Source organism: Oryctolagus cuniculus, chromosome 19, assembly GCF_964237555.1.
Source record: "Oryctolagus cuniculus chromosome 19, mOryCun1.1, whole genome shotgun sequence".
Classification (NCBI taxonomy): Eukaryota; Metazoa; Chordata; class Mammalia; order Lagomorpha; family Leporidae; genus Oryctolagus; species Oryctolagus cuniculus.
In genome coordinates, this window is record NC_091450.1 from 16,769,340 (window position 1) to 16,794,023 (window position 24,684).

Genomic DNA, 24,684 nt, shown 5'->3' on the forward strand with positions numbered 1-24,684 from the left:
ATTTATGTAATTTTTTTAAGATTTATTTATTTGGGAGGAAGAGTTAGAAAGAGAAGGGGAAACACAGGGAGACAGGTCTTCCATTCATTGGTTTACTCCCCAAACAGCTGCAATGGCCAGAGCTGGGCCCATTTGAAGCCAGGAGCCATAGCTGCCTCCAGGTCTCTGACTTGGGTGCAGGGGCCCAAGCACTTAGGCCATCTTCCACTGCTTTCCCTGGGGCATTAGCAGGGAGCTGGATCTGAAGAGGAGCAGCCAGGCAACAAACCGGCGCCCATATGGGATGCCGGTGCTGCAGACAGAAGCTTAAGCTACTATGCCACAGCCTATATGTATGTTTTAATCTTAAACTAAAAAAAACAAAAACAAACAAACAAAAACCAGAAATTAAACAATGCCATGAACAGTACTATAAAGAAACTCTATGTTTTTCTTTCTATATTCCAAATTAAATTATTTTGTGTACTCCCACCACTTTGACACCATTGGCTTGGGTAAAATAAATGAACTTCTAAACTAGATGGCAAAAAAAAAAAAAAGAGAGAAAGCACTTACTCCATTGAGGTGAACAGAAAAACCATTCTGAGAACCATTACATTTTTTCAGAAAGCTATTATTTAATAAATATAAATTTCATAGGTATAGCTTTAGGAATATAGCGGTTCTTCCCCCCATCCCCACTCTCATCCCACCTCCTCCTCCCTCTCCCATCCCATTCTTCATTAAAGTTCATTTTTAATTCTCTTTATATACAGAAGACCAACTCTATACTAAGATTTCAATAGTTTGCACACACACAGACACACAAAATATAAAATACTGTCTGAAGACAAATTTTACTGTTAATTCTCACAACTCATTAAGGACAGAGGTCCTGGGGCCGGCGCTGTGGCATAGCAGGTTAATGCCCTGGCCTGAAGCGCTGGCATCCCATATGGGCGCCGGTTTGAGACCCAGCTGATCTACTTCCAATCTAGCTCTCTGCTGTGGCCTGGGAAAGCAGTGGAAGATGGCCCAAGTCCTTAGGCCCCTGTGCCCACGTGGGAGATTTTAAAGAAGCTCCTGCCTCCTGGATTTGGATCAGCACAGCTCCAGCTGTTGTGGCCAATTGGGGAGTGAACCAGTGGATGGAAGACCTCTCTCTCTCTCTCTCTCTCTCTCTCTCTGTGTAACTCTGACTTTCAAATAAATAATTTAAGGGGGGAGGGGCAGAAGTCCTACATAGGGAGCAAGTACACAGTGACTCCTGTTGTTGATTTAACACTTGACACTCTTATTTATGATATCAGTGATCACCCGAGGTTCTTGTCATGAGCTGTCAAGGCTATGGAAGCCTTTTGAGTCCGCAAAACACTCCGTCAGTATTTAGACAGGGCCATAAGCAAAGTGGAAGTTCTCTCCTCCTTCAGAGAAAGGTACCTCCTTCTTTCCATTGGGATCTCACTCATGGAGATCCTTCATATAGGTCATTTTTTGCCACAGTGTCTTGGCTTTCCATGCCTGAAATGTTCTCATGAGAGAACCATTTGGCACTTAATTCCAGGGCTAAAAATACACGGCTCTTTGCTGAACTAACCAGGAGACAAAATATCTCAGATAAACTAGTATTTGATTCAGAATACGCCTTTCCCAATGTAAGCAACAGCTGTGTTTCGAAGATGGATTTTTACGATGAAATTTGGAACACACATTCCCAAGAGGAAGTTCTATTCTGCGAGGTCCCATGTAAAAATGCCTGGTCTATATATAATATTCATTCTTGGATTCATCCACCTAGCCAACAGTATTTTTTTTTTATTGAGAGCTATCGTATTATACAATCCAAAGGCCTCTTTTGCACACTATCCTTGGGTCACACTGAACTCGCCCTACCCCATCCCTGCCGTGTTCACACCTTCATGCTTTTGCACAGCCCCCTCTCTGCCTGTTAAAAATGCTTCACAGACAACAAACCCTGCTCTAATGTCACCAACAGGAAACTTTCGCTAACTCCCCTGACAGTTAATGGCTCTTTCCTTCTCTAACCCAACAACATTTGACATATTTCTTACTACACAGTCCTGCCATTACCTCCCATACTACTCCGTGTTTTAAGACCAGAAGCACTTCTCTCATTTATCTTTGACCTTCTACTGCCTAGCATTACTTGGTATACAGTGGACCCTCTAACACAACTGAACGATGCTCTTACAGAAAAATATTCTTCCAGCATTTCAACTGAGATAGAGAGCACACTTCATTCCTTAGCCATCAACCCTCAACCCTCTTCATGAAGACTGTTCACTGCATCCCTAACAGTATTTATCTTCCTGTAATCTGAGCAGCCTGAAGAATTTTCACTGGAAAAGATTCAACTATAGTTCTCTGTATATAGATTTCCATTTCCCATGACAATAAATAGAGAATAACATTAAAACAACTTGTCTTAGTTTGGACTGATATAACAAATTACCATACATCGGGTATCTTATAAATAACAGAAATTCACTTCTCACAGTCCTAGCAGCCAGAAGTGTGAGATCAGGATGGCCGCTTGGTCAGGGTCTGGTAAGGGGTCTCTTCCCCACTGCAGAGATCTGACTTCTTGTTGTATCTTTGAGTGGCAGAAAGCAAAGAGAAGCAAGGTTTCTCAGGACTCTTTTTTTTTTTTTTTTTTTAAATAAAGGTTTATTTATGTATTGAAAGTCAGAGTTACACAGAGAGAGGAGAGGCAGAAAGAGGGGTCTTCCAACTGCTGGTTCACTCCCTAATTGGCCACAATGGCCAGAGCTGCATCAATCTGAAGCCAGGAGCCAGGAGCTTCTTTCTGGTCTCCCATGCAGGTGCAGAGGCCCAAGGATTTGGGCCATCTTCTACTGCTTTCCCAGGCCATAACAGAGAGCTGGATTGGGCACGAGGGGCCAATGCTGAGGCATTGGCATCCCATATGGGTGCCAATTCGTGTCCCGGCTGCTCCTCTTTTGATCCAGTTCTCTGCTCATTGCCTGGCAAAGCAGTGGAAGATGGCCCAAGTGCTTGGGCCCCTGCACCCACGTCGGAGACCTGTAAGAAGCTCCTGGCTGGCGCTGCGGCTCACTAGGCTAATCCTCCGCCTTGCGGCGCCAGCACACCGGGTTCTAGTCCCGGTCGGGGCGCCGGGTTCTGTCCCTGTTGCCCCTCTTCCAGGCCAGCTCTCTGCTGTGGCCCGGGAGTGCAGTGGAGGATGGCCCAAGTGCTTGGGCCCTGTACCCCATGGGAGACCAGGAGAAGCACCTGGCTCCTGGCTTCGGATAAGCGCGGTGCGCCGGCCGTGGCGGCCATTGGAGGGTGAACCAACGGCAAAGGAAGACCTTTCTCTCTGTCTCTCTCTCACTGTCCACTCTGCCTGTCAAAAAAAAAAAAAAAAAAAAAAAAAGAAAAGAAGCTCCTGGCTTCAGATCGGCCCAGCTCCTGCTATTTGGGGAGTGAACCAGAGGATGGAAGACCTTTCTCCCTGTCTCTGTCTGTCTGTAGCTCTGCCTCTCAAATAAGTAAATAAAATCGAGAGAGAGAGAGAGAGAGAGAGATAGCTTTGTAGTTAAATTAATGTCTGAAGCAAGACAAAAATTTTCACTTTTTTTACATTATGAAGCAAACTGCTGGTGTTTAAAAATACATCAAGAGGCGCCTCAAGTAAAGTTATCACACATCCAGTACTGTGTTAGCAAATGTTTAACAACCATCTTAGAGAAGGGAGAGGCTAATTGCAGTGTTTGCCCACTTCCATGATGTAAATACTGCCACGTGACCTGCAGTCAGTGCAGTGTTTAAATCAGTTCAGTGGGCAGGGGTTTGCTGCAATGGCTAAGGTGCTGCTTGGGAGTCCCACAACCCACATTAGAGCATCTGGGTTCAAGTCTTGGCTCCACTCCCAATTAAAGCTTCCTGCTAATTCCCACCTTGGGAGGCAGCAAGTGATGACTCAAGCGGCTGGGTCCCTGCCACCCAGGCAGAAGACATGGATCAAATGCCCAGGTCCCAGCCTCAGCCACAGCTGATGCAGGCATTCGGGGAGTGAATCAGCAGATAGGAGATCTCTCTCTCTCTCTGCATGTGTCTCTGTTTCTCTGCCTTTCAAATAAAACAAAAAGTTCACAAAATTCCTACCAATACAACAATCGGCGCTCATAGCCCAGCCAGAGCCAGCTCCTACAAACCACTGCCTACATACAAAAAACAACCGAGGTGCATATGTGCTGGAAAGGAATACTTTTCTAGATACGTTTAAGTGGAAAATGGCAACAAAAGAATCTATAATGGAAACCTATTTTCATAAGTACTTTATTAAACATATATACAAACTTATATTTGCATAGACTAACTTCTGAAAAATATTCAAGAAACCTTAAAAGGGAACTGGGGTAGATGAGAGTCTTTTCACTGTAAACCATCTTGTAAGATGCTTCAACTATTTTTTTTACATCGATTATGTTTTTATAAAATTCCTCCTGTCTGGGGCTGGCGCTGTGGCATAGAGGGTAAAAGCTACTGCCTGCAGTGCCAGCATCCCATATGGGAGCTGGTTCCAGTCCCGGCTGCTCCACTTCCAATCCAGCTCTCTGCTATGGCCTGGGAAAGCAGTAGCAGATGGCCCAAGTCCTTGGACCCCTGCACCTGCATGAGAGACCTGGAAGAGGCTTCCGGCTCCTGGCTTCAGATTGATGCAGCTCTGGCCATTGCGGCCAATTAGGGAGTGAACCAGCGGATGGAAGACCTCTCTCTCTCTGCCTCTCCTTCTCTCTCTGTAACTCTTTCAAGTAAATAAATAAATCTTTTTTAAAAATCCTCCTGTCTCTCCTCTCTCTGTAACTCTGCTTTCAAGTGAATAAACGAGTCTTAAAAAAAAAAAAAAAAAAAAAAAAAGGCAGGGGAGGAGAGGTGCCGGCGCTGTGGTGCAGCAGGTTAAAGTCACAGCCTCCAGCACCAGCATCCCACACTGATGCTGCTCTGAGCCCTGGCTGCTCCACTTCCGATTCAGCTCTTTACTGGTAAGCCTGGGAGGGCAACAGAGGACAGCCCAAGTCCTTGGACCTCTGCACCCACGTGGGAGACCTGGAGGAAGCTCCTGGCTCCTGGATCTGTCCTAGCCCAGCCCCAGTCAATGCAGTTGTTTGGGGAATACACCAGTATATGAAGATATCTCTCTTTGTCTCTCCTTCTCTCTGTAACTCTGCCTTTCAAGTAAATAAATAAATCTTTTTTAAAAAATTACAATTTAGAAAAATTAAATGTCAGTACATTTTCATTTTCACAACACAATTCTTTTCTTGATTATACACTTTCCCTTATTGTTGATACTTAAAACAATTCTCACTAAATTTAACAACCCCTAACCTAAATTTGGTCAATAAATGAAATAAACTGAAATTAAAAGATATGTTTTTGCATTTGTAACAAAATTGCTGTGATTCAACTTCAAAGATGTTTACAAAAAAGAAAATCACAGAAAGAATTATTTCAGCTACAATTGCTTTTTGTTAGAAAATAAATTCAGCCAAGTATGCAAAGTACACCCTTACATCCTTAAAGTGGGCTAGTATTCATGAACTCACACAACCAGGCCACTTTGCACCGCACAGTGCTCACACGGCTTCACATGGAAATCATCAGGATCTAATTAGTGACTTAGAGAAAGAAAGCACTAATAGAGTGCCACAGAGCAGTCTGCAAAATTGATAGGTCACTAAAGGTCACCCATAGCAACAAGGCTTCTTGTCTCAGGTTTGCATGTGTCACCCGCCAGCCTCTCTTAAGCCTCCACAGGCAGCTCTGTGCACCCACAATCAAGGAGCTTGTTTTCAGTCCTTAGTGGAGGCTGCCCTCCTGTCTAGTTCAACTTCCTTTCAATTTTTAGTGTCAAAAACACAAGGAAATAAAATGCATGGTTTGACTGAAGCTTTCTCCCCATGCTTTTCCACCTCCTGCTATGCCAGGAAGTAGCATTAATGTTCTATCATGTGGCTGCCCAACAGGACACAAGAAGCCAGGACCTTGCAGCCTGGTGACTAGAGATGGAGCCCAAGTTTCCTTCCACAGAGAACAGCACTGAAAGGTCAAGTCTCTGAATTACCAAGGATGGCATCTGCTGGGTGTTTTCACTATACAACATATACACATAGGTACTCCCACCTAAAGTAGTTTTTCTTTTTTTAAAAGATTTATTTATTTGTTTGAAAGGCAGAGTTACAGAGAGAAAAATCCTCCATCTGCTGGTTCATTTGCCAAATGGCTGCAACGGCCAGGGCAGGGCCAGACCGAACCAGGAGCCAAGAGCTTCCTCCAGGTCTCCCACATGCGTGCAAAAGCCCAAGTACCTGAGCCATTTTCCACTGCTTTCCCAGGTGTACTAACAGGGAGCTGGATCAGAAGTGGAGCAGCCAGGACATGAACTGGTGCCCATTTGCAATGCCAGCATTGCAGGTAGTGGCTTAACTACACAACAGCACCAGCCCCAGCAGCTTTTCCTTAACCATGACAAACATTCAAAAATTGAAACATAAAGATGGAAGAAGCTCGACAGGAGAGGCAGGATCTGTTCTGTTCTCTTCCCCATTCCATTGCATAACTAAAGAATCATTCCCCCATTTTCCTCACTATCAACACAAATCTGAAACCATTTGGGAAATGTTAAGACAAGCATTAAATCTAAATAGATCGTGACTGTCAGGAAACAAAAAAGGACAAGAAGAAATTAAGGAGCATGCAAATCCATACAGAAGTCCATGGTTCTAAGAAACATTAATGCTATTCCTTAAGACGGATTTTTCATGATACTTGATAATCATGACACTTGAAAAATAAACAGATTTCTTAAAAATGTCTGCAAGCTCTTAGTTTCTGAAGCCAAGGCCAAACGAGGCAAAAAAAAAAAAAAGAGAACTGAAGACTTTTCATTTTAACAGGTATTATCATTTTTATTTTAGTGTACATTAACTTATAAAAACACAAAAGGGAAACTTAACTTTCTAACTTTTCAAGATGACCTGAAATCCAAATCATATAAGCTAAAACTATGAATTAATGTGACATTAGGTCACATTAAGCGACAGAAGCTTTCATCAATTTGTAAATCAAGGCAGCCATAACAATCAGCAAGTACATATGAGTAGATTAAAAGGCATCACTTACTGCTTGACTCAGCTTATAAGCTAATAAATAACTGGCTCAATCTCCATTTAAAACCAGAGAATACAGACACAATTTAGGCTTTCAATCTTAAGCAGGCAGACCAAGTCAAGTATTAATTACTATCACTACAGGTATATACTGGAGGAACTAGAGTTATATAAAACTTCCACCAGGATAAACATTAACCAAGGTGATAGTTTACATGGCTTAACCAAATTATTTTAACTAATGACTTCAACTTTTACAGATAAGGTGGTCATCGTGTTTGATCTGTGAGGCACTGTCTACCTCCCAGAAAAAACACTATCAGAACATGCCTGTGACTACAAATTTCTAGCTTAGGCCATCAAAGATTAGGAATGGAACTGAGCACCCCTTGGCTTGCATCCTCTTAAAGGTTCTCTCTGATCTACTTTACCAGAAACCAGGAGGAAGAGCCAAGCTAGGCAGCAGAAGCAATGTACAGTTAGGTGGCAGGCTAATTAACGGCTGCTTTACATAGTGATCTGCTATCAAGGAGACTCACAGACTAGTCCACCACAGATGGCACTGGTTTTCGACATGGAAAGCCAGGGCTTCAGATGGATACAGAAGTCAGCTTTTAAAGAGCCCTGGCAGCTCTGCTAGCCAAGAACTGGGTCATTGGAAATGGAAATGCCCTGGGGGTTGAAAGGCTCCTGGGTCAGAACCACAGACCTGTTGGCACCACGCAGAAAAGCCCTTCACTTGGCCCAGCTCCCAAAGTGACCACCGCTGTTGAGGGAATGGCCAAGTAGGGTCAGTAACATTGCAGGCAGAACTGTAAATTTCCTTTTAGAGATGTCACCTACCTTCTGTTCAGGCCAGCTCTCCACCCAGGCCAGCTAGGTAATGGAAGTCAACAGGGTGCCTTCCCTAAGGAGGTTCATATCTCCCTTATGAAGTCTCTTCCAATACCCCATGTGAAGAGATAAGTAGGTCTGACCTCAAACCTGGCCAGGCCTTAAAGCCTATCTGATTATTAACAAGGCCCTCCTGTCAGTTTCTAATCGCCTCTCAACAGGAAAACTTCCTCATGGTTTAGACAGCACCTTTCTTAGGTCTCTAATAACAGATCTGTCCTTTGTTTTAGACCCTGTGTATTTAATCTTTCTCCAGACTTGGAACAATGAAATTCTAGATGGCCATACACAAGAAACCTCAGATGGAGGCAGTTTTTACAAGCTGGCACAGTGTCTCCCTCAAGAGGCCATCTCCTGCTGGAACCCTGTTTGGACTGCTGGTCCCAATGATGCCCCTTCTCAGCATGAAGCAGCCAGAGCAGTCATTGCCCAGCTCCCCTAACAGAAGTTAAGGTCCCTTCTTCTGGGGGAGGGAATGTGAGTCAGACAGGTTAAGAGGCAGTCAGGTTGGTCTCAGTGGAAAATTAGGGTGCAAAAGGCTTTCTTCCCCCAAAAGTTATCTTTAGCAAGGTCAAAAGTATCTGCCCTACTTCCTTGGAATCTCCAATCTTATCATGAGAACAGCAAGGGAGTGGTGACTCTACCCTTTTGAGTGCCCAGTTTACCTTAAAACAAATTAAGTATCCCACCTGCAAATCAGGTCTTTTTTTGTCCCCACCTTGTAACTGAATGTCAAGCTGGTAAGTTCTTTTTCTTCCCCCAAATTGTGTTTAAAAATCCCACTACCACCAGCCCCTTCAGGTTTTCCCTCTCTTGCAGCCCCCCTCCAAGCTACTCCGGCTGGAGGTCTCTGACTAACAAATCTTGCTTTTAAGTACTTAAGAAAAAATTCAGATTATTCTAAGAAATAGACACTTATAAACACATTAAATAAATCCCAAAATTAATCAACAGCCATCCAGGGTACGACCTGGCCTGACCACACTTACCGTTCTCCACATAGGGATGAAATGGTAAGACCAGGGCAAGGATGACTCTGCCTCTAGTTGGCTCCAAGACACTTCTGATATCTTTTAACAAAGTCAGAGGTTGGTCACAGCGGTCCAGCAAATTCAAGCAGCTGATGACATCATATTGGAACCCTGTATTCTGCCATTCATTTATACCCAGCACTCTAGAAAATCCAGAAAGAACTGGATTAATAAACCTCCTTCAAACATCTTTAAAAAGAAAAAGGATTTATTTATTTACTTGAGAGGCTGAGTTATAGACAGAGAGAAGGAGAGACAGAAGGAAAGGCCTTCCTTCGATCTGCTGGTCCACTCCCCAAATGGCTGGGCCAATGTGAAGCCAGGAGCCAGGAACTTCTTCCTGGTCTCCCATGCAAGTACAGGGAGCTGGATCGGAAGTGGAGTGGCCAGGACTCAAACAGGCACCCACATAGGATGCACTGCAGATAGTTAAGCACTGATAATTAAGCACTGCAGATTTAACCTACAGCACCAGCCACAACAAACAGCTTTATAAATAACTGAGATGCTGCTCTTTGTCTGCTAAATCAAAGTAAATTCAAAATCTTTGCTTATGGGGCTGATATTGCGATGTAGTAGGTAAAGCTGCCACCTGCAGTGCCAGCATCCCATATGGGCACTGGTTCAAGTACCCTCAATTACCAGCTGCTCCACTTCTAATCCAGCTCCCTCCTATGGCCTGGGAAAGTAGCAGAAGATGGCCAAAGTCCTTGGGCCCATACACCCACGTGGGAGACCTAGAAGAAGCTCCTGGCTCCTGCCTTCAGATTGGCCCAGCTCTGGCATTGCAGCCATCTGGGGAGTGAACCACTGGATGGAAGACCTCTCTCTCTCACTACCTCTGCTTCTGGAACCCTGCCTTTCAAATAAATAAATAAATCTTTAAAAAAAAATCTTACTGATAATCTATATCTGCAATTAACAAGGCCAAGAGAAAAACAATTATATTTCTTTAAACTTAGAATTTTACATATTTGCAACTCTCAAAACATACGAAATTTTCTTTACAAGTAAATATGAAAGTAGGATAAAATTTTAAACATCAATTAATGAGAAAAGAAGTTATTTTTAATATTCATTAGAATTTAATCATAAAATACATCACATGTTCATGCTTTATATTTCTAGGGTTCCTTTTTTTATTTTTTTAATTTAATTTTGATTTTTTGAGAGGCAAAAAGAACAGAGAAAGATCATCTATCTGCTGATTCACTCTCCAAATGTCCACAACCACTGAGACTGGGCCAGGCTGAAGTTAGGAGCCTGGAACTCAGTCCATGCCTCCCACAAAGTCGCAGAGATCCAAATACTTGAGGCATCACTTGCTGCCTCGCAGTGTGTGCATTAGCAGGAAACTGGGTAGGAAGCCGAAGAGGAACCTGAACTCGGGCACTCCAATACGGGATTGTAGGCATTCCAAGCAGCATCTTAAATACTATGCTGAACTCTCCACACCTCCCCTCTTATTCTTAAGAATGGGAGTGGATAAAATAATTTCCACTTATAACCCATGACCTTTTGAGTGCATCTCTATTCCCAGGAGAGAGACACTTTATATTATAGAATCTTCATATCTGAATAACCAAAAAGGAAAAGCTAAAACACAGAACATCCTATTAAATCTAAGTGAGGGGCTGGCGCAATGGTGCAGTGGGTTAAAGCCCTGACCTGAGGCACTGACATTCCATATGGGCAATGGTTCTAGTCCTGGCTGCTCCTCTTCCGATCCAGCTCTCTGCTATGGCCTGGGAAAGCGGTAGAGGATGGCCCAAAGTCCTTGGGTCCCTGTACCCATGTGGGGGACCTGGGAGAAGCTTCTGGCTCCTGGCACAGCTCCAGCCGTTGCGGCCAATTGGGGAGTGAACCAGCGAATGGAAAACCTCTTTCTTTGCTTCTGCCTTTCTCTGTAACTCTTTCAAATAAATCTTAAAAAAAAAAAAAAAAAAAAAAATTAAGTGAAGGGGGCTGGCACTTTGGTATAGCGGGTAAAGCCACCGCCTGCAGTGCCGGCATCCCATATGGGCGCTGGTTCGAGTCCCCATTGCTCCACTTCCCATCCAGCTCTCTGCTATGGCCTGGGAAAGTAGCAGAAGATGGCCCAAGTCCTTGGGCCCCTGCACCCGTGTGTGAGGCCCCGAAGAAGCTCCTGGCTCCTCATTTCAGATGGCTCAGCTCCAGTCATTGCAGCCAACTGGAGAGTGAACCAGCAGAAGGAAGATTTCTCTCTCTCTCTCTCTCTCTCTCTGACTCTCCTTCTCTATCTGCATAATTCTTTCAAATAAATAAATATTTTTAAAAAAAAAAACCTAAGTGAAGAACAGTTAAAGAATCATTCTAAACCCTAACCACACACACAGAACATTTCTTTCCAATGCTTTCCTCTACAGAACAGAGGAGTTTTTATAGTAACAGTCTTTGCTAGCCACACCATTGAGGCAATTCTATAAATTACTTATTTTTGCATGGTTACACAATCAGAATGTGGTAGAAAGACATGTCATGAGATAAGAGGGGGACAAGAAAATATGGAAAAGAATCTTTGTTAAACAAGCTTTTAATAATGCTAAGCAGGCACAACAGAGACATCTCTGAAAATTCTAAAGGTATATGAAAACTTTGAAAACTCATTGATATAATATTGTACAGCACCTCTGAAAAAAAGGAACAAAGGGAAGACGAAGTATATCATGTTAAGCCATTGCATGAGATGCCCATGCTCCACATCAGATGGACAGTTCCAGTCCTGGCTCCTCTGCTTCTGACCCAACTGCACACTAATGCATCCTGGGAGACAGCAAGTAATGGCTTGAATATCCGCGTCTCTGACACCCAGATGGAGTTCCCAGCTCCTAGCTTCTGCCTGGCTCATCCCTGCCTGTGGTGGGCATTTGGTTAGTGAACCAGCAGATGGAGGATCTGTCTCTCTGCCTTTCAAATAATTAAAAACAAGTAATTTTAAAAATAATTAATTATATGCCCTTTCCTATGTCTATGGTTTCCTTAAAATTTTTTTTGTTTTAATTTATTTGAAAGAACGAGAGAGACAGACAAGGAGATCTTCCATCCTCTGATTCACTCCCCAGATGTCTGAAATGGCCAGGGCCACGCCAGGTTGAAGCCAGAAGCCTGGAGCTTCTTCCAGATCTCTCACATGGGTAGTAGGGGCCAAAGAACTTGAGCCATCTTCTGCTGCTTTTCCCAGGCCATTAGCAGGGAGCTAGATTGGAAGTGGAGCAGTCAAGACAGGAACTGGAGCCCAAATAGGAAACTAACATTGCAGGTGGTAGCTTTACCCATTACACCACAAGGCCAGCACCGATCTGTGGCTTTTCTAACCCTTAGAAGCAAGACATCTGGTTCAGGGGATTCTTGTCTTCAAGGAAATAAGTTAATGAATATTTCTCCTTCCTGGAAAATTTAAAACCGTACTTTCCAGGGCTAGCGCTGTGGCATAGTGGGCTAAGCCTCTGTGTGCGGTGCCAGTATTCCATATGGACACCAGTTCAAGTCCCGGCTGTTCCTCTTCTGATCCAGCTCTCTGCTATAGCCTGGGAAAGCAGTAGAAGACAGCCCAAGTGCTTGAGCCCCTGCACCAACGTGAGAGACTTGGAAGGAGCTCCTGGCTCCTGGCTTTGGATTGGCCCAGCTCCAGCCATTGCAGCCATTTGGGGAGTAAACCAGAGGATGGAAGATCTTTCTCTCTGTCTATAAATCTACCTCTCAAATAAATAAAATAATAAATAAAATAGCATTTTCCTTAAAGGATGACATAGCAATCAATATTTTGACAATTACTAAATAAAAAACAAAACACCAACAACATAAAGAAAAGTTAATGTTGTGTTTTAAGAACTAGAGCCACAGCCTTAAATTTTACACTAGAGTCTTCTGGCATAAACAATCACATCTGGAAACACAGAGCAAAAATTTAGCCATTTTCTCTTTCAAAACTGCTATCCAAAATCTTTATTAAAAAGCCTGTTTTTCATGGGCTTCATATTGAAGAGAAACAAAAAACAGTTACATCTCAAGAAGAAGCAAAAAAATGTGGAATTAAGCTGTCAATTGCCTAGCCAAGGTGAACTGACAGAACCCTAAACTTAAATAAGATATGACTTCCTCTTTAAAATTTTAAGCCTACTACCTTCAGAGCACATTTTGTGTTTTATGGACACATGGAAGGAATGCTGACCTGTCTGAATTTCTCATGGAGGCCAACTGCAGATTTTGGCATATGTGTTATATATTAAGAAAACATGAGGCCTGTGGCACTGGCATCCCATATGGGTACCAGTTTGAGCCCTGGCTACCCCACTTCTGATCCAGCTTCCTGCTGATGGCCTGAAAAAGCAGTGGAAGATGACGCAGGTCCTTGGGCCCCTGCACCCACATGGGAGACCTGGAAGAAACTCCTGGCTTTGGATTGGCCCAGCTCCGGCCGTTGCAGCCTTATTGAGGAGTGAACCTGCGGATGGAAGACCTCTCTGTCTCTCCCTCTCTCTGTCTGTAACTGCATCTCAAATAAATAAATCTTTAAAAAAAAAAAAGAAAGTATTTTCTATGTGGTGGACATATTTACTAGGTTACATACATGTTAACTCCAGATATACTGAATGACTAATTCAAACATCTAAAGTTTCACAGAAAAGTCCACTTAGGCACAAAGATTAAAAGCAAGAAAAGAGATGTGTGTGTCAATCATTTGAAGACAAGTTTAAAACACCCTCCCTATCCTTAGACCTATTTCAAAGCACTGACTATTTTTTAAGGGTAGAGGGGAGAAGCAGGGGTTCAGACTAAGAATTCAGCATGATTTAAGCCATTATTAAAACAAAAAGGCCAGACTTGTGGCACAGTGAGTTAAGCCACTGCCTGCAACACCAGCATCCCATATTCCTGCTGGATTGGACAGCAGCAGCAGATGGGCTGAGTGCTCAGGCTGCTGCCACTCAAGTGAGAGACCTGGTTGGAATCCCTGGCTCCTGGCTCCTGGCTTTGGCCAAGCCCAGCCCTGGCTGTTTTGGCCATTTGGGTAGTGTGCCAGCAGATGGAAGACATCTCTCTCTTTCCCTCCCTCCCTCCTATCCTTTCTCCCCCTATAATAAACAAATCTTAAAAATTCACTCTAAGTTTTGAAATAGTGAATTAAAATTGTTAATGGAAGGAACACATTTCAATTATTCCCACACAGACAGACCACAAGGACCTAAGTGAAGCAGATTCCCAGAGCAAAGCCAGGCTTAGGAATCACTTAGTTCAAATTCAGTCCTATGTTAGTCTCCTTTCACAGCTGTTTAACCACTGACAGTGGTGAGGATTTAGATGGCTGCAGCAGTTAGGAAAGTCAGTCTCCCAAACCTAGAACTTAACCAACTGTGCCTGATTATATCAGAGCCTATACTGACTCCTTCCTTCTATGTAAAATCTCAGCCAGTATCTGTTTACAGTAATCTTCCTTTCTCCAGACAAAAAATTTCCATGCTTTGAAAATGTTTCAGTCCTGCACCCAAAGCTATGCTGATGTTCTGTCTCTAAGTTAGTCAGCAATAGCAGGAACGTGTGGATAGCAAAGTGATAGCCTCTCTCTTTAAGGCTAAGCCAAGCTTCCAGACTACCACAGAGGACTAGGCTCCAGCTACATAGCCCATATTCTCCACTCAATCAACACAAGAAATGCTCCAACAAATAGAACCCATATTGAAGCACCTGATGATCTTAAAATATTTGTTATTTTGCACCCATTATCATTGTTGGCTATTATTAAACAAAACAGAAAATAGCAAAGATGGTCAAGGATGCAAATAAACCGGAGTCCTTGCATATTGCTGTTGCAGCTGCTATGGAAAAGTTATGGTAATTCCTCATAAAATTAAACACAGACTTACCATGTGACCCAGCAATGCACTTCTGTGTATACACCTCAAAGAAGTGAAAGCAGGGACTCAAATAAATAGTTGTACAACCAAATTCATAGCAGCATTATTCATATAACAGAAGCAACTCAAGTATTCATCAAAAGACGAATGAGTTAACAAAATATGTGGAACATGCAAACGAAGAAATACTATTCAGCCTCAAAGAAAATTGGAACACATGCTACAACACAGAGGAGACCTGAAGACACGGTAACCAAAGAATATAATCAGAAAGGGACCATGTGAGTCCCCTTATTTAGGGTGCCTAAGGTAGTCACCTTTATAAAGACAGAACGAACAATGGTGGTTGTCAGGGAGAGATCGGGAGGGAAAAACAGAATCACTCTTCAATGCATCTAGTTTCAGTTTGTGGAGATGAAAAACATTGTGGGGATGGATGCTGGGGATGGCTATACAATAATGTGAATGCACTTACCATATTTAAAAATCATCAAGATGGTAAATATTGTTATGTATATTTTACTACAATTTGAAAACACAAGATTTGAGGACGCCAGATTCTCATCAGGGAACAAATCCCTACATCTGATCTGCCTTTTCCAGGTTATGTCTCAGCTCTAAAAAGAGTAAACTCCCTGCAGTGTCAAGTCCTTTGTTCCAGAAAAACACTATCATGGAAAGATTATTTCTCGCCAAATTTCTACTTAATTGTGTAAAGAAAGGGTTTTGTTCTTAATTCATAATCATGGGAAATTATTTCTGATCCATATTCTTTTAATAATATACTTTCCAGAAGAAACATATCTGAAGCCAAGCAAAACATCCCAAATCCTGTCTAGAAACTCTACCTGTATTTCTTCTTCTGAAGCTGCCATATCATAGTTTCAGAAAGCTCAGTGGCATAGATTTCTTCAAAATGAGGACTCATGATTTTTGTGACTTCTCCATCTCCAGCACCTAAATCAAGAAGTCTATGGGTTTTCCAGTCTGGATTAATTTTAAGCAGTCTCTGAAACTGATCTGGTGAAAACACGAACATTGAGCCTCTTCCTAGTAACCTGAAAGAAACAGAGGACAAAAATGGAAGGGTATATATACATATATATGCAAACTGAGTGCTAACAACCTTTTTAACTTCTTTTTTTTAAAGATTTATTTTATTTATTTGAAAGGGAGAGATAGGGGCCGGCGCTGTGGTGCAGTGGGTTAACACCCTGGCCTGAAGCGCCGGCATCCCATATCGATGCCAGTTCGAGACCTGGCTACTCCACTTCCAATCCAGCTCTCTGCTATGGGCTGGGAAAGCAGTATAAGATGGCCCAAGTCCTTGGGCTCCTTCACCTGCGTGGCAGACCCAGAAAAAGCTCCTGGCTCCTGGCTTTGGATCAGCGCAGCCCTGGCCGTTGCAGCCAATTGGGAGATGAACCATTGGATGGAAGACCTCTCTGTCTCTGACTCTCCTCTCTCTGTGTAACTCTGACTTTTAAATAAATTAATTAATTAAAAAAAAAAAAAAAAAGGAGAGATAGACACAAAGAGAGAGAGAGAGAGAGAGAGAGAGAAATCTTTGATTCACTCTCTAGTTGACCACAACAAGGGTTGGGCCAGGTCAAAGCCAGGAGCTTCTTCTGGTTCTCCCATATGGATGCAGGGGCCCAGGGACTCGGGTCACCTTCCACTGCTTTCCCAAGTGTGTTAGCAGGGAACTTGATCAGAAGTGGAGGAGCCAGGACTCAAACAGGTACCCATATGGGATGCAGGCAACACAGGTGGCAGCTTTACCCACTACACCACAATGCCAGCTCCTATCTTTTTAACTTATAAAATATATATGTTAATAAAAATGTATATGGTTTATGACTAAAAACAAAATTAATAAAATAAGAAAATATCTCCAGATATCACCATTTGATTTTGCCACTAATATCCAAAAGGCATAGGAAAGGAGAGAAGAAAAAGATGGAAAAGGAAAAGGATGAGAAGGGAAAAGAAAAATTAAAAGATGAATGTGAAGAATTTAAGCCAAAACAGAAAAGAAAGGTGGGGAAAGTAAAGCATGTTAAGAGAATGAGATCACTGCATGAAGCAGTAACACTAGGCAGAGAATTCAGAGGGCAAAAAGAACATGGAATCACACAATGGGTGAGGAAAAATAAAACAGCTTCAGGATTATAGATTTTTAAGACTCAGAAAAAAAAAAAAAGAGTAGTCCTTCTAAGAGCAGTTTCCATTAAAGTAGATTCATCCTTGTGTTACTTTCTACGGTTTTTAAGACTTATTTAGTTATTTAAAAGAGTCAGAGGGATAGACAGAAATCTTCTATCCACAGGTGTATTCTTCAAATGGCTGCCACAGCCAGGGCTGGGCCAGGCCAAAGCCAGGAGCTAGGGGCTTCATTAGGGTCTGCTGCATGGATGGCAGGGGTCCAAACACTTGAGCTACCCCCTGCTGCTTTTTCCAAACCATTAGCAGGGAGCTGGATCAGAAGTGGAGCAGCTGGGACATGAACTGGTGCACACATGGGATGCCAGTGTCACCAGTGGCTTTACCTGCTATACCACAATGCCAGCCCCAAACTTTTTATGTTTTACAACTGTCTGGGGCCTATTATTTTTTTCAAAATTATTTATGTATTTAAGAAGCAGAAAAACAGAGAGAGATAAAGACAATGAGATGGAAAGAACTCACCTGCTATTTCACTTCCCAGTGCCAGAACAGCTGGGAGCCCAGAGCTCCAGCTGTGTCTTCCACATGGGCAGCAGGAACACAACCACTTGAGTCATCACCTGCTGCCCCCCAGGGTGCCCACTGGCAGGAAGCTGGAGTCAGGAGCAGATCTAGGACTTGAACCCAGGTACTCCAGCATTCCAAACCACAGCTTAACCGCCAGGCCAAATACCTGTCCTTGGTCCAAATATTTCTAAAAGTCCTAAAATACACTCAAAACCATAGCAATGACTTTGAAAAGACACTAAGAGGAATTTAAATGGAAATCAAAGAGACCTGTCAGAAAAGCAGCCATAGCTCAGACTAAGTCTAATGGGAGCATCACTTTGGGAAACAAAATGCACTCCCTGTTTAGAACTTGTTTTCTAGCTCTCCAACCTTAGTCTGTCTAGGGCAGGGATTCTCAAACTGTTTAAGCAGTAGAATTCTTTCTTTAAAAGAAGTAGAAAGCAATCTTGATGTGAATGAAAGGGGAGAGGGAGTGGGAAAGGGGAGGGTTGTGGGTGGGAGGGACGGTATGGGGGGGAAGCCATTGTAACACATGAGCCGTACTTTGGAAATTTATATTCATTAAATAAAAGATAAAAAAAAAAATACTTTAAGTGGAAAAATACTAAATGATTCTAAAAAGACTTAATATAATCTAGCCTGGAGAGAGGTATATCAAAGACTACTGTAATTATCCCTGATAGTAGGATTAAAAATAATTTATTTTTTAACCAGAGAAAAAAACCTATAACTTTAAAAAAAAAAAAAAAAAAAAAAAAGAAGTAGAAAGCAAATCCTGAGAACTACTGTTGTGGGAATGAGGTTTGAGAAAGCGAGCTGCCACCAGCCCATTTCTCAGCCTTCCTTTGCAGCCTGAAGCAGCTGCTGAGGCACTTCCTCCTCAGTCCATGGGAACAGTTTGAAACCACAGGTCTGCAATGTGGCAGAGACATCTGCAGTGCACTGTGCTTCCTAGAAATAACCATGGGCACAGTCTGTTTGCTACCTAGTGGCTGGGACAAGTGTTACCACTGCACCTCCAGGCAACATGGTGCTCGCAGTCAGAACAGTTTCAGGAAAAAATTTTTAAAAATGGAGTATACGTAACAGGTCCCCCTCCCGTTTTCCCATTAAGGCCATAGAAGGATTTAACCAAATTTAATAATCTACTCTACTACCCCAGAGAAATGCTAAAAAAAGTGAGAAAGGAGAAGAAACCAGAGACCACTGAACACATTACCTGTTGCAACTGCCTACCAAAGAAAAGCCCTACTTTATCAAAGACAAGTTGTTATTAATCCTCAATTGCTCATACATTCTAACGGAAAACCAGATCTGAGAAACTAGGCTTAACCAGCTGAAAGAGCTGTCCAAAACAGGACCCAGGACCCAGAGAGAGCAAGAGGCCCAGCTGAGGGCAGCATACTTCCAATGTCAAGGCTGACTTGCCACAGGACTCAAACTCAGTAACAGAGTCATTATCTTGCTTAAACTTTCCTAGCTAAAAAGTAACACACGCTTCAGTCTCCTTGGGAAATGAGGAACCTTGACATGATAATTGTAAAAGTCTACAGCTAGAGGCCAACTGGGGTTAGAGCTCATGAGGTCATCTGACTGGGTCTGTATTTCAGGGCACCAGAGGGAAAGAAGACACATTGTCCAATTTCCAAAGAACATGAGCAACAGGGGCCCCATAAAAAGATTAACACTGCCAAAAAATAAATAAATCAAAATCCTTCAAGTCTAGTGTTTATCAACCAGGACTGATTCTGCCCTCTAGGGGACAACGGGAGGGTGTTGAGTCATTACAATGACTTACGAGTGTCACTGTCATTTACGGGATAAGGCCAGAAAAGTTAGACTTCTGCAATGTGTGGGGCAGTCCATGAAGAAAGCTGCCACCTAAAATACTAAGTGACTTAGCCAACGCGAGGTTTCCTGTAAACACATACCACAGGCAGATGTGGCTCTCCAGTCTCTTTAATTTTAGCGTTGAGTAACCATCTCAGGTCCTCCAGCCAGCCTCAGTTCATCTTACAGGGATGCCTCGTCCTCATAAAATAAACTCTGAAAACAGCCATCAAGTCTCTCCTTACTTGGCTTTCTCCTTTCTGACATAAGGAAGTCTGATACGTACCTTAATTCAAGAAGATACCATAGTAATAATTCTGTAAGACATTTGTAATCATCTACCACTGCCATGCATAGAAAGGAGCAAGGGGCTTGAAATTAAGTTGTTACCTGAGAACACAGGGCAAGAGGTATAGGGTTTGGGGTTGGGGGTGTAAGTGGGGGGAGGCCCTCAAAAGAAAAAAGCACAAGAGTTATAGACAAGGAAAGCCAAAAGGAGTTTGTTTCATTGCTTCTTTGATTAAACTGAAATTCCAGAGCAGGGAGTTCTAACCAGAGTCCACTGGGTAGAGAAAGGGGAAAGTGATTCGAAGTCTGTAATTCTGAAATTATATTCAAAATGGTAAATGTAAATACTTTCTGAAGAGAAACTCCTATTTATCACTGTCAAAAAGGTACAGGACCCCAGAAAGGACAAGGATCTGTGCTGCAGTGACTCCTCTGGTTTCCAAAGAAATAACAAAGGGTATAGAAGAGAAATCAGTATGACCCAGTGTCAGGCACAAAGTTTAAGGTTGAGTCGCAACAGTATCCTAAAGTAAACAGCAGCCTCATGGGTCCAATAAGGCTTTTTAAGCACCAAGCCTCTTGCTCTTCTCTTTGGCTTTCTGGATTCTAGGATATTGGGATGTTTGAAAAGTTATGGGGCTGGAGTTGTGGTACAGCAGATTAAGCCACCACCTAAAACACCAGCATCACATATGGGCTCCGGTTTAAGCCCCAGACGCTCCACTTCAGATCCAGCTCCCTGTTAATTATCCTGGGAAAGCAGTGGATGCTGGCCCAAGCACTTGGGCCCCTGCACCCAAGTGGGAGACTCAGATGAAGCACCTGGCTCCTGGCTTTGGCCTGGTCCAGCCCAAGCTGTTACAGCCACTGGGGAGTGAACCATTCCCCTCCCTGCCAAGCCCCCGTAATTCTGCCCTTCAAATAAGTACATTAACAAAAAAAAAAAAAAAAAAAAAATAGAGAGAGAGAGAGAGAGAGAGACCGGCGCCACGGCTCACTTGGCTAATCCTCGGCCTGCAGCACTGGCACCCCGAGTTCTAGTCCCGGTTGGGGCGCCGGATTCTGTCCCAGTTGCTCCTCTTCCAGTCCAGCTCTCTGCTGTGGCCCAGGAGGGCAGTGGAGGATGGCCCAAGTGCTTGGGTCCCTGCATCAGCATGGGAGACCAGGGAGAGGCACCTGGCTCCTGGCTTCGGATCGCCGCAGCATGTCAGCCGCAGCACTCTGGCCGTGGCGGCCATTTTGGGGGTGAGCCAATGGAAGGAAGACCTTTCTCTCTGTCTCTCTCTCTTTCTCTGTCTAAATCTGCCTGTCCAAATAAATAAATAAAAATAAAAGAGAGAGAGAGAGAGAAAGAGAGACATGACATAAAAACAAGTACAAAGGGTGGTGTTATGGTACAGTGGTTAAGTCACTTCCTGCAATGCCAGCAGCCCCTATAAGTACTGATTAGAGTCCTAGTTATTCCACTTCTGATTCAGCTCCCTGCTAATGCACGTGAGAAATCAGCAAAGGATCACCCAAGTGTTTGGTCCCCTGCACCCACCTGAGACCCAGATGGGGTTCCAGACTCCTGGCTTCAGCCTGGCCCAGCCCCAGCTATTGAGGCCATTTGAGGAATGAACCAGGGGATGGAAGATCTCGCTCTCTCTCTCTCTCTCTCCTTCTCTCTCTGTAATACTGTCTTTCAAATAAATAAATAAAAATCTTAAAAAAAATTTTTTTTAAAAGATGCAGAACCTAGAGCCAGCATTGTGGTACAGCTGGTTAAGCCACCACTTACAACACTGACAACCCATATCAGAGTGCTGATCCAGCCTCCTGCTAATGCATCTGGGAAGGCAGAAAATGGCTTAATTACTCAACCCTCCACCCACCCATGTGGGAGACCCAATGAAGTTCCTGGCTCCTGGGCCCAGACATGGCTGTTGCAGCCATTTGGGGAGAGAACCAGCAGATGGAAGATCTCTTTCCCCTACCTTTCTCTCTCTGTGGCTCTGCCTTTCAAATAAATAAATACTTTTTTATTAAAGATTTATTTTTATCTATTTGAAAGACAGAGTTACAGAGAGAGGTAGAGACAGAGAGAGATGTCTTCCATCTGATGGTTCACTCCCCAGATGGCCACAACAGCTGGACCTGCGCCGATCCAAAGCCAGGAGCCAGGAGCTTCCTCTGGATCTTCCACATGGGTGCAGGGGCCCAAGGACTTGAGGCATCTTCCACTGCTTTCCCAGGCCATAGCAGAAAGCTGGATCAGAAGAGGAGCAGCTGGGACTAGAACCTGCACCCATATGGGATGCCGGCACTTCAGGCCAGGGAGTTAACCCACTGCACCACAGTGCTGGCCCTCAAATAAATAAATCTTTAAAAAACAAAACAAAAAAAAACATAGAACCTCAGGACCCACCCCAGACATACTGACTCATAATCTGCATTTTAACAAGATCCCCCAGGTCACTGCTATGTACCTCAAAGCTGAGAAACACTGCCCTAAGTAATTCCCACCATAGAAATACAGACTTGTGAGGCTATTTCTCAAGTGCTATGAATCAATATCTATAAAGACTACAGCCTGGGGCCAGTACTGTGGTTTAGTGAGCTTAAGCCTCTGCCTGCAGCGCCAGCATCCCATATGGGCACTGGTTTGTGTCCCGGCTGCTTCTCTTCTGATCCAGCTTTCTGCTGGAAAAGCAGAAGTTGGCCCAAATGCTTTGGCCCCTGCACCCATGTGGGAGACCTGGATAGAGCTCCTGGCTCCTGGCTCCTGGCTCCTGGCTTTGGATCAGCCCAGCTCCAGCCACTGTCGCCATTTGGGGAGTGAACCAGCAGACAGAAGCCCTTTCTTTCTGACTCTCCCTCTCTCTGTCCATAACTCTACCTCTCAAATAAATAAATAAAATCTTAAAAAAAAAAAAACCTGAAATGTTTGTTAAAAAAAAAAAAAAAAACTACAGTCTGCATGCAGACAGGGCTCTCAGTTCTTTGCTGAGATGCCCAGCTGGCCCATCAGGAGTATTCTCTTCATTAGGCTTCATTAGCATGCTAACTGCTAATAAAAATAAAAAGCATAAACTGCAGCAGGCTGGGACACTGCCACACTGCCAAGGATTTTGAAGTGTTGCTGCTGAGGTGGTCAATATGTTGAACAAGGGGATTTTTCATGTCTCCTTTTTTAAACCCAAGGATAAAAAAAATATGTGCAAGATTCACTTACCCATTGATAGATGTTCTAGACATAAACAGGCTAAAAACAGATGACACGAAAGAATGATATAATTGGATAAATAGCCAGCCCGATTTCTCAATGCTGTTGTTTAAGAAGATCTGTGTTCCTTGATCAAGATAACTCTGAACAAAGACAGCCTGGAGTGATTCACATAATTTCTCTCTGTTGCACACATACCACTAGGGGGAAAAAAAAGAAAAGAAAAAAAAATTTAAACACACAACTAAAATGTCACCTAAGAAATCCAAAAATGAAAAACAAAACACAAATCAAATCGATGGTTTCCAAATATAATCTCATGGTACTCTGAGGTTAATCATTTTCTCTTATATAACCTTTAAAGTATAAAAATACATCTTCAGACACAACCTCTCATTTAATTCTCATACCCCTCAAGGCTGATAGAGGGGGTGAGGGAAGGGTGAAGCAGCTTTCAAGTCATGTGGCTTAGCAGGTGGCAGAACCAGACCACCAGCCCAGGCATTGACTTCTGATTTGATGCTTTGCTTGGGTCACAATACCTCTTGGATCTAGAAAAGCTATTGCCTCTCCTTCACTGAGATTCAACATCAGAAGGCAAATTATTAACCCTGTTGTTAGATAAGAAAATAATCAGTCATCCAATCTGTTAAACTTAAAATCACAAAAAGAAAAAAATCAGTGGTAGAGAAGGAGCAGAATTTAACACTCCCGGTGACCAGATTATGGTGCCTTTCTTCTTGAAGGCTGTATAGAAGACATCTTTAGGAACCTGAAGTATGCTTAACAAGTCATACGACATTCTTACCTGGGCAAAATCTGCTCAAGAAAGATTAAGAAGTTACTTAAGGTCATACTGCAATGAGGATCAAAGTGATTACACGCTAAGAACCCAATTCCCAGAAATAGGCCCTAACGAGAACATAGTTTTTAAAACAAAATTCAAGAACTTCAACTGTAGATGAAATTTAATCTTCCACAGTAAATGTCTTCCACTTGCACTTCGAGTTGATGTACTAGAGAAGTAGGGAAGTAGACTGCACACCAGTTTTAAGGTCAGTCCCGCAGTCAAATCCTGGCTTTGCCCCTCCTATGTGCTCAGACAAGGCTCAGTAAAACCCCTAAGCCTCTATTCATTCATTTGTTGAGAACTCCGTAGTGATGATAATAACATTGAGACACCTTTAATATGGCCTGATAAACAAGACTAAGCCCACTAAGAACAGTGTTGCATCTGTAGAGCACATTGGCTACTATTAATCCATTATCTGCTATGAAACAACAATATTTCCCAATAGGGAGTTTATTGGCCAAATCCAACTTCCTTCTTCTGACAAACATCAGCAGTAGGTGTCCCATAACTGCCTGCACAATTGGGGAACCAAGTTTAGAGCCATCCTCACCTTGCTAAATGTTGGACAAAACCTTGGGAACATTCCCAACACTAACATTAAAAGGAACCAGTTATAAACCAACACAAACAAGCACACAGAAACATTACATTTCAATGATTAATCATTTTACAAACTCTGAACCCTATCCCGGATAAATGAAACCTTTCCAGTTGTTGATTTATTTGTGTTAATTTGCCTGATTGTTAGCAAAACTGGACAAACAAGATTATATCAAACTAAGAAGCTTCTGCACAGCAAAAGAAACAATGAACAGCGTGAACAGACAACTAACAAAAT

At 43.0% G+C, this 24,684-nt stretch overlaps 1 protein-coding gene across 4 annotated transcripts in view; it reads right to left on the reverse strand.

Annotated features, from left to right (window-relative positions):
- The window catches only part of METTL9 (methyltransferase 9, His-X-His N1(pi)-histidine), a 58,880-nt gene that overhangs the window by 16,258 nt on the left and 17,938 nt on the right, over positions 1-24,684 (reverse strand). For all 4 annotated transcript variants that reach the window (XM_017342523.3, XM_002711822.5, XM_008257874.4 and 1 more), the window contains exons 2-4: positions 23,003-23,193; positions 15,783-15,992; positions 9,017-9,201 (exon numbers count right to left, since the gene is read on the reverse strand). In XM_017342523.3, the coding sequence (XP_017198012.1) occupies positions 9,017-9,201; positions 15,783-15,992; positions 23,003-23,193 (586 nt within the window). The remainder of the gene's footprint in view (positions 1-9,016; positions 9,202-15,782; positions 15,993-23,002; positions 23,194-24,684) is intronic.